Raw genomic sequence first — 14,150 nt, 5'->3', positions numbered from 1 at the left:
AATCTTGCATGGAGAGCATCCATCTTTAATAGGAAACATACAATAGTTATATGGTCTCATCATTTCCACTTAGATTTGTCAGTGATTTGAAATTTCTCTTTATTCAGAAGCTGTTTTTTCCTCTTAGGGCCACCCTCAAGGAGGGCCCAAACTTACAGACGTGGACCTGCAAAACACCACATTATTAAGAGAGTCGAAAGTCTTTAAATCAGTCAAATCAGTTAGGATATAAACATTCCAATCAGTTCCATTGTGCATATCTGACCATAGTACTTTTATCTTTCATTTAGAAATGATGACTTCTTCTACACTTGTGCAAGAGTTGGTGGAGACCAGCTCTGCTCTTTCTGTTGTTTTGATAGTTCCAACCTCTCTTGCTTTCTCCCAACGTCAGAGAATACAAAAATACCTTCCATAAACTGAGGATAATAACTTACGTCAAGCAGTCTGAAATAAAAGTGGGCTATTTACAAAAAAGAAAAAAGAAAACAAACAAACTGCCAAATAAACCATGAAGACATGTTAAAACAAACAGCATTAGCTAAAGTAGGAAAGCGAGGGCGTCCGTCAACCCCGCCGCAAAAGTCCCGCAACGCTGGGGCGACAGGACAGACTGACAGGACCGAGTGGTACATCAGCACTGGGAACGGAAGCGTGCTGGAGTCCAGGATGAAGTAAAGCATCTCACTCTCTGGAATGTATCAAAAGCGCGTTTTAAACTGGAGGGTGCGCACACAGCCTTCCACACTGTTCACCGAGACGCCGGAGGACTCCAGCCGTCTTCTCGAAGCCGCCCTCACTCACACTAATAGTAAAAACGTCAAAAGAAGAAAGGCAAACGGAGGGTAAAAACACAAGGCAAACGTCCTGGGTTAGTTTTACTGCACAATGCAAATAATCTCAAACCGCGACGGTCGTCTTAAAGCGTTCCGGTGCGATGAGGTCTGTCGTGTTTGCGTTTCCGATGATCCCCAAAACGTGAGGACGGTGGTGGGGTGCAGAGTGAAGCGTTTCCACGACTCTCCTTTGGGCGGGAGGGCGAAGATGGGCTGACAAAGAGGAAGGCAAGCTAGAGGTGATAACGGGCTCGTGGAGATCTCACGTGACCTTCGCGTCGTCTCACGTGGACTTCTGTCTGTAGTGCAGAGTCAGATCTCCACCACTCTTCCAGATAAAATGCTTCACTGTCCTCAGATCCATGTTTGGATCCAAAACCTGGAAGGAACCCCAAACTTAAGCAGTCAAACGCTTTATAGTAGCCACCCAGGTTGACAACATCATGATTCTGCTGCACAAAAACATAAACGGCCTAAACAGGTCAGATTTGATCACGTCACTGAACGTTCCTCGTCCTGTTCTTCCGAAAATACTTCAGATATTCAGCACAGGCTGCAGGAACCAGCAGAACAGAAGCAATGAGGGTGTGTGTGATGGTGGCCACACCTGATCCTGACACATCAGCTCGATCTTCTCCTCAGCCACCGCCGCCACGTCCTCCTCCTTCTCCTGCTCTCCAGACTTCTCGGCAGAGCCAGACGAGACGGCGGCCTGAGATTCGGCGTCCAGGTTGATGATCTTCTCATAGACGTGCTCCATCACCTTCCTCACCTGAAGCATGTCGCTGGCAGACAGGCGGTCCCTGAGAAAGCGAGTCAGACAAGCCCACCCTGCTTGAGTCACTCGCGGCTATATCGTTTGATTGGCTACATGGCTCATCGTTTGATTGGTTAATCATCTTTTGCATGAGGCTATACGGGAAGTAGACCTTACTTCTTCAGCGTTTTGGCTCCAGAGGACGAGTGTGGCTGCAGGTAAAATGGGATCTTGTTGAACTTGGGCATGTTCTTCTGCAACAGAAAGAAAAGGGGAAATGGCTGGTGTAGGGGACACTCGGGGGACACTCGGGGGACACGGAAATCTCAATCTCGATCTCAATCTCAGGCTTGTGTCCCAGGGATTAAGGTGAGAGGGACCGCTTACGTCGACGGTGATGTCAATGACCCACTGTGGGACGGTTTCGTTCAGCAGCATGGACTCGGTCTCCCCTCCTGAATCTCGACACAATAACCTACGTGAAAGACAGTCGAAGGTCAGGTATCACTATTGGGTATTTGATTTTGTTTTTAGCCACTTTGCTGGTCTCGGGTCTCCAGTATCGGGGGTCCTACCTGAACAGGGTCCTGCCGCCCGCCTCGCCCAAGATCACGGGGGTGTGCAGGGGCACCTGGAAGTAACCGTTCCCTTTCTGCACCCTGCTCTCCTGTTCCCCATTTACTGCTGCACACCAGAAGGAACGTCCCCTGTTAGCAGGAGAATCCCTCACGTAGGGGTGTCCTGATGTGTGCGCGCATGTGTGTGTGTTGTGGGGAGCTCACCATGGTTAACCTCGCCCTCCTCCTCCTCCATGGGGTTGATGTGCGTCCGCGGCCAGAACTCCAGCAACGCCTGCAGCAGCAGACCACCCAGATTTACTGTAAACAAAGAAACAAACAAACAAACAGTGTGCATGGTTAACGTATCACTTAGCAAGTTGGTTTAGAGTTTTCTTGACCATGTTTCTGCACTTCAGAATGTGGGCGGAGCCAGCTGCACAACAGGCACGGGGGAGGGGCTTACGCTTCGGGTCCGACCCATCGGGACTCGTGAAACCAGCATCTTTAGCGGACACCCATGCAGCGAAGCAGTCACTCTCGTCCAAGGTGATGGTCAACATCTATAAGGGAGTGGAAACACTACTGTCAGCGGCTGAACTTTGACCTTTCTTCTCAACAGCAGTTTACACAGAGATGAGCAACCCCGTGTTTAAAAACGCACCCCTGTTTTAAGGTCGACTGAAAACCAGTTAGGAACATAGACCATCTTGAAGTGCTTCTTTATCTCCTCTTCAAATTCCACTTTACCGAGGTCTTCTCCTTTACACGCCTAAAAACAAAACAGAACCCAAACTGAGACTTTGGCCTTTGGTCAAAAGCAGCTAGACCCCCTGTAACCATAGCAGCTGAGTCCTCCCCACCTTCAGAACATCCCAGAATGCCACGTTGTTGTTGGTGTCTTTGGTAAGGATGTGTCTCTTGTCGTTCAGGATATGACACTGAATTATGCTGGCGCCCCCTGCAGGCCATAAACAACTGACCTGAAAAATCTGCTCATTGTTTATTAAAAGCAACATTGAACAAAACGAATGATCAACACAAAAAACGGTTGATTTATCCCCCGTTCTCTATATACTTATGAGGAACTCAAGATCATAACTGCAAAATGTAAATTACTTCAGAGTGTTTACATGTTTTGTCCTTAAACTTTTCTACACTTTTGGCAAAGAAATAAAAGAGGGAAAATATATAAAATGACAAACAAACAAAAAAGGATCAAATATTTATCAGTAAGCCCTACGTTCACGTCTGTGTGGGCGTGGCATAAACAATGGGGGCGGGGCTTACCCTTAATGGCCTGCTCAGGTTGTGTGCACAGTGGCGTGAGGGGGGCGCTGCAGTCGTTGTCATAGTCACCGGATGCTCTGAAGTTATGCATTCCCTTTAGAGACTGGCAATAAAGAAGTGTGAGTGTGAGCGTTAATGTAATTAGACAGCACAGACCGACCAGCTGATCCAGGAACAGTGGTGTTTTGTACCCATTTGTTTACAGAGGACTTGGTTGTGGAAACCCAAATGGCGGGAGGAGGGTCTGCTGAGCGGTCCAGTTCCATCTGAACATGGAGGAAAAGGGAGAAAGAATAAACAAATAAACAAACAGGGGTGGGTTTCCCGAAACGTTCGTAGCGCTAAGTACTTCTTAACCTTGTACGTTTCATACGAAGTTACGAAGTACTTAGCGCTACAAACGTTTCGGGAAACCCACCCCAGGTCAATAAAACTAAAACCCCTTTGTGAATACGTTATTTGAAAAGTCCATCTACCACCAGAACCACCACTTCAAGATATCCGACGACCACCATGAACGGAGAATCAGGAACCTCCTCTAAATTGCTTTTCTGATGAGTGGTTTGAGCTCATGGATCAAATCTCCACCCGACCGCATCTTATTCGGAGGGTAAACCGCCGACGGCCACAGAGAGGACCACCTAAGTACAGTAAACAGCCTCTGCCACACTCACTCTGAGAACCGGGGCCTTCTCTTCGCATATGAGCACACGGATGTCAGGGTTACGTAGGTCCGTGCAGTAGAGCTTGCGGTCGCGGCCGCCGGAGTAGACGTGCGTGAAGGCCTCGTTGGCCTGCAGGGCCCACACGCCCTCGTCGTGCACGCGGTACGTGGCGATACAGCGCTGCTGGCCCAACGACCACAGGCGGATAGTGCCGTCCGAGCTGCCCGACAGGCACTGCGAGGGTGGGCGGAGCAAACATCCTGGTCATCGTTTAGAACAAACCCCAAACACGGCGGCTGACGCGTTTAAAATGAGTCGGTTAGACGGAAATATTCATATGTTTAGTGGTGTACCTGAGTGCCGTCCCTGTTCAGTAATAACGACTTCACGTTGTCCGTGTGGCCTTTCAGCTTCATCAGCTTTGCACACGTGCGTGGATCCCAAACCCGCAGGACCTACCGAAGGAAAAAGAGACGTGAGACGTAACCCACGTGAACACACTGTTTTCCTACCAAGGGATTTGACATGCATGAACACGTTTGCACATCAAGAGACAAGACATGTGAACACACCATTTTCCTATCAAGCTACACGTCAACATTTCAACAACTGTAACTCATTCTACAAGATGGTTAGCTAGATGAAAAAAAAAATACTCTGAAATGTTTAAATTGTTATATAAAAAACAAAGTTTACAATTTATGACAATTCAAGTGTCTAACAACAGAGTTTCTGTACACATGGTAATTTTTGGGAGCCAGTAACCCAGTCAGGCAAACGATCAGTAGAAGTTCGTGTAGATCAGTTAGCATAATCTCTTCTGCTCAGCACTACAGCAGATTCAGCATTAGCAAAACTAGAACTGTAGGACACCAAGTTGTCTTTAAGACAAGATTTACAACTCTGAAGGCAAGAAAAGACTCTCCAACCTTCTCTGTGGAGCCTGAGACAATGACAGTGCCCAGCTGGTTCATAGCCAGGCTGTAGATGGAGTCTTTATTCCCGCTCAGAGAGGAAGCTGTCACACAAAAGAATGGACCAATCAGCACTATATTACCCAATCAGCACTACCCAATCAAAACTGTACCCTGGCGTATCTGAGATGAATACTTCCCCATCAGTTTACCCATGAAACAACCTGATTATAATGGCCGACTTCCTACCTATGTAATAAACTAATGTATAATATATGGTAAATATGGTAGACTAAAATTCTACATCATGCAAAATTAAAATGTGCTTGATGAATGAACCCCATGAACCTTGCTTGTTGAAACTCAAATTTCATATTTCATATTTCACCACAAGAGGGCGACATTAGCGCTCAAATGGCCTTTTCGATCTGACCGCGAGTAATTTGACTGGATTAAGTTACGCTGAGGTGATTGAGAATGGACTCACTGGTGACTGTGTTGTTTGATGCGGTAAGTGCCGTTAGTGTGTTAACGTCCCAGAGGAATATCTGCCTGTCCAAGCCCGCAGATGCGACTAGCTCCTTGTCTTTTGCGTACGCCAGTGCTTTGACGTAGTCCTGAGACAGAACACAACTTCCGTCACCGTCATCACCATCATCAAACAAATCAAAAAAGATTTGTCATTATGTTTGAATCGATCCCTAAAACAGATCAATCGGGCAACCTTGTGTGTTCTTAATGTTGACATGCAGAATCCCTTGTGCGCGTTCCAGACTTTAACTGTAGTGTCTGATGACGCCGAAATCACTAAAGGAAAAGAAGAGACAGACCGGGTCTGTGAAACATCTGACTGCGTCCATCAGAGAAGACCAAACGCAATGTGCTGAAGACTTACACGTCTTTCCATTGCAACACAGTACTATGTCATTCACCCAGTCAGTGTGGTGCTCCATTGAAGCGATGTAGGGATCCTGCTGGAGTAAAAACCCACAGTAAAGTTACTCACTTCCAGGATCTCAGAAAATTACACATTACTGTAGTTCTACAGTTTCACAAACATCTTCAATCATCTCTTTGTCCCATGTCTTCGCTCATACCACAACTGCACCGAGTTGCTTACATTTGATTTATGGTACAGTACCTCAAAACGCAAACGGGTCTAATTTACGTAGCTTTTAACGCCGTACACAACACTTCGCATCAACATAACAGACGTAGAGTACTTTGTGCTGGTTGACACTCCATATCCTGATGATGGAGTCCCTGCCAGCAGTGAAGATTCTGTTGAGGGCTGGGTCCAGCTGGAGTGCGTTCACCCCATTGCGATTGGATTTCTCTATCTCGTCTCTGATAACATACGAAACCTACGGACGGAGACACAAAAAAACATCTTCAGTCCGTCGATACGTTAAGAGTACTTGCTTATAATGTGTCGTAATGTGTTATTATATAACTGCTTTCGGGTTGTGCTGCTTTGTCGAAAAATGCAACCGTAACGGGAAGTTGCTGCCTTATGGGTTTCCATTTACCGTTGTGTATATCCATAAAGATACAGCCCAACTTCATTTTAATTAAAAAAATGTAAAAAAAAGAGTATACAGCAAGGCCACGGGAAGCACAGTTTATACTCTACTGCAGTAATTATACTCTACTGCAGTAATTATACTCTACTGCAGTATCATTATTAAAAATTAAAGGGGTAGCAGATCTCGACAGTCAATATGTAATATCAAATAATGCTCCCTGTAAAAAAGGAAAAAAAACATTATTTTACATCACAAATTCACTCCATTTGATGAACATGGAGGAAAAAGTAAAAGCAGGGATTTATCCGCTGAGCAGCTGGTCTGGATGGGCAGCACAACTCAACAGAGCGCCTGTGTGGGTCCAACCTGCTGTGGTACCAACACACCTTTTCATTTGCATTAAAGAGACGTGCATTCTCGATTACTCTCCAAATAACACTCTTGTAAACTCATGCTATTCTGCTTGAGGTCTTCCACTTAAAAGATGACACATGCCAATATATTAGCTAGCTTGTTTTGATCAAATATCATTTCAAAGCAAAAGTTATAAAAGTAAGTTAGTTAACATAAAACTAATAAAGGTTTTGGGCTTAAGTCACGTTAGTGTCTCTATTCACGTGTCTCCATCACCCCAGATCACGTAGCGCTGAATGCAGCAGTGATCTAACGAACCTGGCGAGATACCACTGCAACTAAACACACTGGCACAGTCTCAACAGCCCCACCTCGGAGCTGGACACGTTATTTCGGACACATGTGGACGACGGAGACGGGTGAAGGTGAAGCAGGTGGGTCAGCTGGACACCAACCAGGCGGTACTGGCGACCATTACGGCACCTACACCTCCAGTTTCAGCCCCGCGCATTACGAAACACGTTTACGAACGTGTGTGTGCGTCCGTTTCATACACATACGAGAATAAACGTCTTTCTTATATTTCTCAACGCATGTACAAAGTTGAGGTGGAACGCCTAAGAGAGAGTACCTGGACTTTCCTCCGTCCAGCAGCGTTTTGTCTATGATGAGTGGCCATCTTTCATGTTGACAGTCAACCACAACGTCACGTCCGGGCATAATAAATGCGACTTCCTGTTCATGCAAGAATCTAACGTTCATATTAGAGCCAGCTAATGTTAATCAAAACAAAAGTGACAAAAGCAAGTTAAATGTTTACACACGAACAATGTTTTATTATTATTATTTAACACAATATTTAACAGAGGGAAATATTAATCAGTAGCATTACTAGTTTTCGCTTACAATAACAAGAGCAGATAACTTATTCTACTGCATTCCTTATTCTAAACAATGAAACCTTTACTGTACATTGAATTACCCAGACAAACAAAATAACAAACCAACAATAACAAATTATTGCTTCCAAATAACAGTACTGCAAGCAAATGTAACATTCTTGGACTGCAAATATATATATAATTTTTTATCTGAAGTTGAGCAAGAAAAGGCCAGAAAAAAATTGATGAAACATGTTCTCTGAATCAAAAGCCCAACCACATTAAGGTGCTTTCAGTGTGAAGTGTCTACAGTGCTGCAATCATAAATCACTTGCACATGGATCCTGTGTTGTGTCACCTGACAACATAACTGACATCTCTGCCAAAGAGAGAAACACATCAGTGATGTCCCACTGGAGTCTGATCACGGCTGAACTATATTGGTGAAATGAGAACGTGGTGGGTAAAGTGTGAATTTTAAGTGTGTGTTGCATAGAACCAGAACAACCTTGCAGGTTCAGGAAGTGCGTTCTGCTCCTCGGAGCGTTGAACTCCAAACGTTGTAGCCTTGGACGAGATTTGTCCGTAAGTATCGAACTATGACAAAATGGTGATTTTCTTTTTGTTTGTGTAAAATATGTGCATTTGGGTTGCTGATATAGATTTGTCATTGTGTGGTCTACAGTTAACATGTAACACGATAGTTTACGATGTTAGATAGCTAATGCTATGCTTGTACATTTTTTTCTTAGTTTTACGATGGCCTAAAGAGGACAATGGTTAGAGGCCATTCTACAAATAAATCAACACAAAAAGGAAATAAAGCTTGATTATTTGAAGCGTCATTAACTCACTGTATATCTGGTGAAATTAGATAACTCAGAGCCAGGACAGCACAGTAAAAGGACAGTACCACAGCGGGCACAACCACGAGGAGATTCATCCAGCACACCAACCATGAGGCTACGGACAGTAAAGACCTATCAACAGAACCTCCCAGAAAGGGAAGAAACCTCAGAAACACCAGACCCAGGAGAAGAACAAGTGGACCTTGCAGACAATACAGAGAACATGGATAACGCAAGCAGCATAGACTCAAAGCTGCGTGTGACCAGTGCACAATGGTTATGAACAAAAAGACCGAAGCACACACAGTGTAGAAAAGGCTAACATTAAAGTGGAGTACCAAACACTGTCAAGAGAGGAACTGAATCCCCCCAAACTGTATCCATATGACACTATTCCAACACCAGCAGGGATACAAGGTGTACCGGACATTACAAGATACTTAACACGAAGAGAAATGTTAAGTACGTGGCTTTTGCAGTTTGACGATCACCCCGAGAACTACTGGGCATGGAAGGCGTCTTTTCAAAATGCCATTGAGACTTAAATGTTACAGCCCAAGAAGAGCTAGATTTAATGATAAGATGGCTTGGAGTTGAATCTGGTCAGCAAGCCAAAAGAGTCCATTCAGTCCACATCTTCAATCCAAATGCAGCTCTCGACCTTGTGTGGCAAAGGCTCGAGGTATGTTACTGGTCTCCTGAAGTAGTGAAAAATGAAAAGTTTCCCAGACTCAGCAACCGAGACAACACAAGGTTAAGAGAGCTGGGCGACGTTCTGCAGGAAATCGAATGCACTAAAGATGTCAACACCATCCTGGACAAACCACCCTACGGACTACAGGAAAATGGATCTCAACAGGAGCAAAGTACAAAGAGGAACACAAAGTTGCCTTTCCCCCTTTCAGCGTCTTTTCAAGATTTGTAAGGCAGCAAGGCCAAAATAAGAAACAAGCCGAGCTTCGCCATCGTGCCTCCTGTGAACACAAGCTTCAGAAAAGAGAGAAGCTTCAAAGAGAATAACAGGCAAGTGATTAGCGTGCACAAAACTGACATCCCTACAGATACGAGTTCAGCTCAAAGCAGTTACAGTAAGCCAATAGAGAGCCCTGACAAGCTATGTCCAATACATAAGAAGCCTCACCCACTTAAAAAGTGCAAAAGATGAACGCAAGTCCTTTCAGAGAGAGAACAGAATCTGTTTTAAGTGTTGCGGACTGCAGGGTGCAAATAAAGTGTGCAGACTGTGGCAGCGACAGACACTTATCAGCGCTACATCCAGGTCCACCCTCTGCTCTGGCTGAACGCTCTGAAACTGATAAAAATGATGGCAGGGAGACACACAACAAGTGCAAGTGTCTCAGTCATTTCTAAATGCACAGACATTTGTGGTGATGCAGATAGCCCACACTCATGCTCATAAATAAGCTCTGTGTTCGTCTATCACAGTGGTTCCCAAACTTTTTCTGCCGTGCCCCCCTTTAGTAGATGAGAATATTTTTGCGCCCCCCCTACACCCCCCCCCCCCATATTGACTAGGGATGTGTTGAAAACTTACAAAAACAATAGGTTCACAACTTTGGTCAAACATGAAAAAAATAAACTGCAAGAAACCTTTTAAATGGTTCAAGAATTCTAAATATAATTTAAAATAAATAAGGAGATGAAATAAGAGAAACAGCAATACATATGCGGCTAGTTTGCAAGCGCAGACATCACGCAGAGCACAAAGCATGTAACGGCCAGAAATATGTATACTGTCTCTTTAAGGGAGCGAGTTGCGTGCGCGTATGGAATATTGTTGTTTTTTTAGCTTTCTGCCGAGTCAGACCACTGCTCTTTATTTCATTTCTGTAAGTAACGCATTAAATGAGATTTGGACAACTCACCAGTTCATGTATGAACAGTGAAGTATTGCTGGAGCCCAGGTTTATTTTGGTCAACCAGCAAATAAACGGACTAAGTGGAATACCACCAGCACGAGTATTAAGGTTGAACTAACTCCGAAAAGCAAGCAATATAAGCATAGAACTAGACTGAATAGATCTGTTTTTATGGATCGGTCACATTGTCACCGATACCCGATCTAGAATTTTTTCAGATATTAATATCGGAATCGGTGCATCCCTAATATTGACACATGTGCACGTTTTACTTTCAAGCTCCGCGCCCCCCCTGCAATAGCTCCGCGCCCCACCTAGGGGGCGCGCCCCCCACTTTGGGAACCACTGGTCTATCAGAAGGCAGAAGAGAACAGGCAAGAAAGATGTCACTAGCTAAGTCTCAATTTTTTTAGCTCTTTAATGTTAAGTCATGCTCGGACACTTACAAACTCAGAACGTGCTCAGGACTGTCATATAATGTTGGCAGAGCAGCAGTAAACTGTATGCTTGAGTCAGTTGATGGTAGAGTAAAGCTCTTGCTCCCAAACCTGATTGAATGCGACATGATTCCAGACGACAGGAGAGAGGTCCCGTCTCCACAAGTGTCTAGGTTTTCTCATTGGATGAGATTGTGTCTCACTATTGCATCACTAAAATGTGTAGCAGCGTAAAAAGTAAAGGCGGGAAGTGTTTTACTAACACAACACTGTAGATTAACGGTCTGAAGCAGCCAAGCTTATCATTCACACAGTACGAAGTGAGACGTTCAAAGAAGAGCACAGGTGTATAAAAGCAAGTCAGCCACTCCCAAAGCAAAGCTGTCTTAAAAAGTTGAACCCTGTCATTGATGAAGATGACCTCCTCAGTATAGGAGGACGCTTGGCACCTGCTCATTTAACAAAAGATGAGAAGCATCCACTCATTATCCCAAACGTTCTCCATATAGCTGTCCTTCAGGTACCAGTATCAGGTACTATCACGAGAAGGTTGCGCACCAGGGGCGACACATAACAGAAGGAGCGCTCAGAGCAGCTGGATTTTGGATTATTGGTAAACGGCTCGTCTCTTCTGTCATTCACGAATGTGTTCTCTGCCGTAAGCTCTGCCGTGGTGTGTATATCTTTACCTCTGAATCCATTTATTAGTGTTTTGCCCCTTAGGTAGTTGATATGTCATGCTTAGGAAGATGCCTTCACATACTCTATAATCTGGTTGGTTATAAAGTTAACCTGGTGGCTCATTTGTGGACTTTGGTATCAATGTTTCCTAACAGACTTGCATTTACAGCATTTTGGCTTTTCCTTTTGCTCCACACTAACTGAGTTTGCAGTCGTGTTGGTTAATGATCTGAAGGCAGATGATGGATTGTGGCTTTTGGTAAACACTGACTGTCCCGGGAGGCCAGGGGTCCTGATGAGGTTGAGATGTAATTGTCCCGGGAAGCCAGGGGTCCTGATGAGGTTGAGATGTAATTGTCCCGGGAGGCCAGGGGTCCTGATGAGGTTGAGATGTAATTGTCCCGGGAGGCCAGGGGTCCTGGTGAGGTTGAGATGTAATTGTCTCGGGAGGCCAGGGGTCCTGGTGAGGTTGAGATGTAATTGTCCCAGGAGGCCAGGGGTCCTGGTGAGGTTGAGATGTAATTGTCCCGGGAGGCCAGGGGTCCTGGTGAGGTTGAGATGTAATTGTCCCGGGAGGCCAGGGGTCCTGGTGAGGTTGAGATGTAATTGTCCCGGGAGGCCAGGGGTCCTGGTGAGGTTGAGATGTAATTGTCCCGGGAGGCCAGGGGTCCTGGTGAGGTTGAGATGTAATTGTCCCGGGAGGCCAGGGATCCTGGTTTCGTTCTGGCTAGGTTTGATCTTGTGACGTCTGGTCTGGTTGACCTTGGCTGTCATAGGCAGACTGGGCGTTATCTTCTGAGACCGCAGGAGAGGGAGCGGAGTTCTAGAGGGTAAGGGTTCGGTGGGGAAAACCCAAGGGTTTGCTGGGTAGCATTAGTCCGGTCTCTGCAACAACACAGGTGAGGAGGAGAGAGCAGCGGATGTAAGAGGCTTGCAGTTGGGTGTCGGCTGAAACACGTGCTGGTTAGTCTTTTCTCCCTTGTGTTGTAGCCTGTTACCACCTGAATGAATCTTCGTTTCTTTGTTGACCTCGTCATCTTTATAGAGAGGGGTGAGATAAATCCGCATGCACTCTTGTGGCGTACCCTTCGGCAACACTCTAAACAACACTACAAAAACAACACTTTTTGTATAATGTGATGGAGAATAAGAGGGTGAGAGGGTCAAGGAGGAAAGGGCTGCGGCTGAGGACAGAGAGAGAGAGGATGAGGCATCAGAAGGGCACGACGGGTCGGAGTCTGAAGGTAAATAAACGGGGGAAGAGAAAACATCTGAAGAACAAGGGGAGGAGCAATAAGAAGATGTACTGGAGTTAAACCAGCATAAGGACAAGGAGGATATGTCAACAGGAGAGTATCAAAACCATCAGTGAGGGGCTGAGAGAACATTAGAAGAGGGGGATGAATCGGAGTAAAAAGTGGGTGAAGTTAAGGAGCATGAAGCTGAAATCTTGGGAACCTGTTGGTCACCTTTCAGAGGGAGCGTGAAGCAGCTTTTTTCTTCTTTAACCCGAGGGTCACTGTGCATTGGTTGAAGTGAGAACAGAAGATGAGAACTTGCCAAAGGTTGACCTGATGTGGGACTCCATCGGTCCACTGGAGGTCCGGTGTTCTTTCCACCAGGAGCACTGAAAACAAGACAAACAGTATGGAACCTTTATTTGTCCTGTTTCCATGAAGGGGAGAAATCAGTGTTGCACTGTGCTCAAGTGAATGGATCCTTGGGGGGATGTGCTGACGTGGCAACAGGTGACAGAGTTCTTCTTTCCTGAATGAAAGGCAGAGAAGAATGGAAACAAAATATGGGCAAATAACAAAAACGGCACAAATAAACACAATTTTAAGTATGTAATGAAATATTTATACCCTTAGCGCCACGTTTGTGAGGCATAAATACGATCTTGTCCAAAAGATCTACACAAAACTGAATCACCTCCTCTAGGCACAGCACAAAATTTCACTGTCCAACGAGGGGATGAAATTGAGGTCCTTGCTGTCAATCAAGAGAGAAAAATCTGTATCAACCATTACAGAACCATGTCAAAGAGGCCCTTGTTTCAAAATGTCAAAATAACTAACTTAATGATGCATAGGGTTAACTCCCCTAAACTGACCTAAATGACCTAAATACAGGGGTTTTGCTGGTGGGTTAGGTATTACTTTATTACAAAATTTTATCATTCATAAAGTGACAAAAAGATGCATGAAAGACAACAAAAACCTTGGTGTGTAAGAAAAACAATTGATACATAACATATTTAAATATGTTTTAAACATGATGTTTTAAATATTTTAGTTGTATACTAACATGTTAACTAACATGTTATAGTAATGTTCTTGATCAAAGGCCCAAATGTAATGGTGCACAATGGCATAACAAGCAATTCCTCTGACGAAACTTTGCCAGTACATCATGTGATCACTCTAGTTGTGATAATGAATTGGTTGTAAAGCAATGTCTCAGTGAGCCTCATGACTGTGGTCACCTCTAGGCCCCTCCCTCTCTTTAGTTATGCTGCTATAGA

At 44.9% G+C, this 14,150-nt stretch overlaps 1 protein-coding gene across 2 annotated transcripts; it reads right to left on the bottom strand.

Annotated features, from left to right (window-relative positions):
• Positions 1–4: 4 nt before the first annotated feature.
• wdr48b (WD repeat domain 48b) lies at positions 5–7,687 on the bottom strand. 2 transcript variants are annotated; one of them, XM_076973667.1, is made up of 19 exons: positions 7,531–7,687; positions 6,243–6,383; positions 5,915–5,990; positions 5,744–5,826; positions 5,507–5,636; positions 5,035–5,123; positions 4,459–4,560; positions 4,115–4,339; positions 3,632–3,706; positions 3,441–3,543; positions 3,014–3,111; positions 2,815–2,922; positions 2,617–2,713; positions 2,376–2,471; positions 2,169–2,277; positions 1,981–2,068; positions 1,771–1,847; positions 1,444–1,639; positions 5–1,215 (listed from the first exon to the last, which is right to left on the bottom strand). In XM_076973667.1, the coding sequence occupies exons 1-19, from the start codon at positions 7,576–7,578 to the stop codon at positions 1,120–1,122; spliced, it is 2,037 nt and encodes a 678-aa protein (XP_076829782.1). In that variant the 5' UTR covers positions 7,579–7,687; the 3' UTR covers positions 5–1,119. The 2 variants fall into 2 exon arrangements, with proteins under 2 accessions (XP_076829782.1, XP_076829781.1); XM_076973666.1 differs by having other exon boundaries at positions 5,915–5,993; positions 7,531–7,682.
• Between the last annotated feature and the right edge of the window lie 6,463 nt (positions 7,688–14,150).

The sequence above is a fragment of the Brachyhypopomus gauderio genome, chromosome 14 (assembly GCF_052324685.1).
Source record: "Brachyhypopomus gauderio isolate BG-103 chromosome 14, BGAUD_0.2, whole genome shotgun sequence".
Lineage (NCBI taxonomy): Eukaryota > Metazoa > Chordata > Actinopteri > Gymnotiformes > Hypopomidae > Brachyhypopomus > Brachyhypopomus gauderio.
This window is presented reverse-complemented; position numbering and strand designations above follow the sequence as displayed.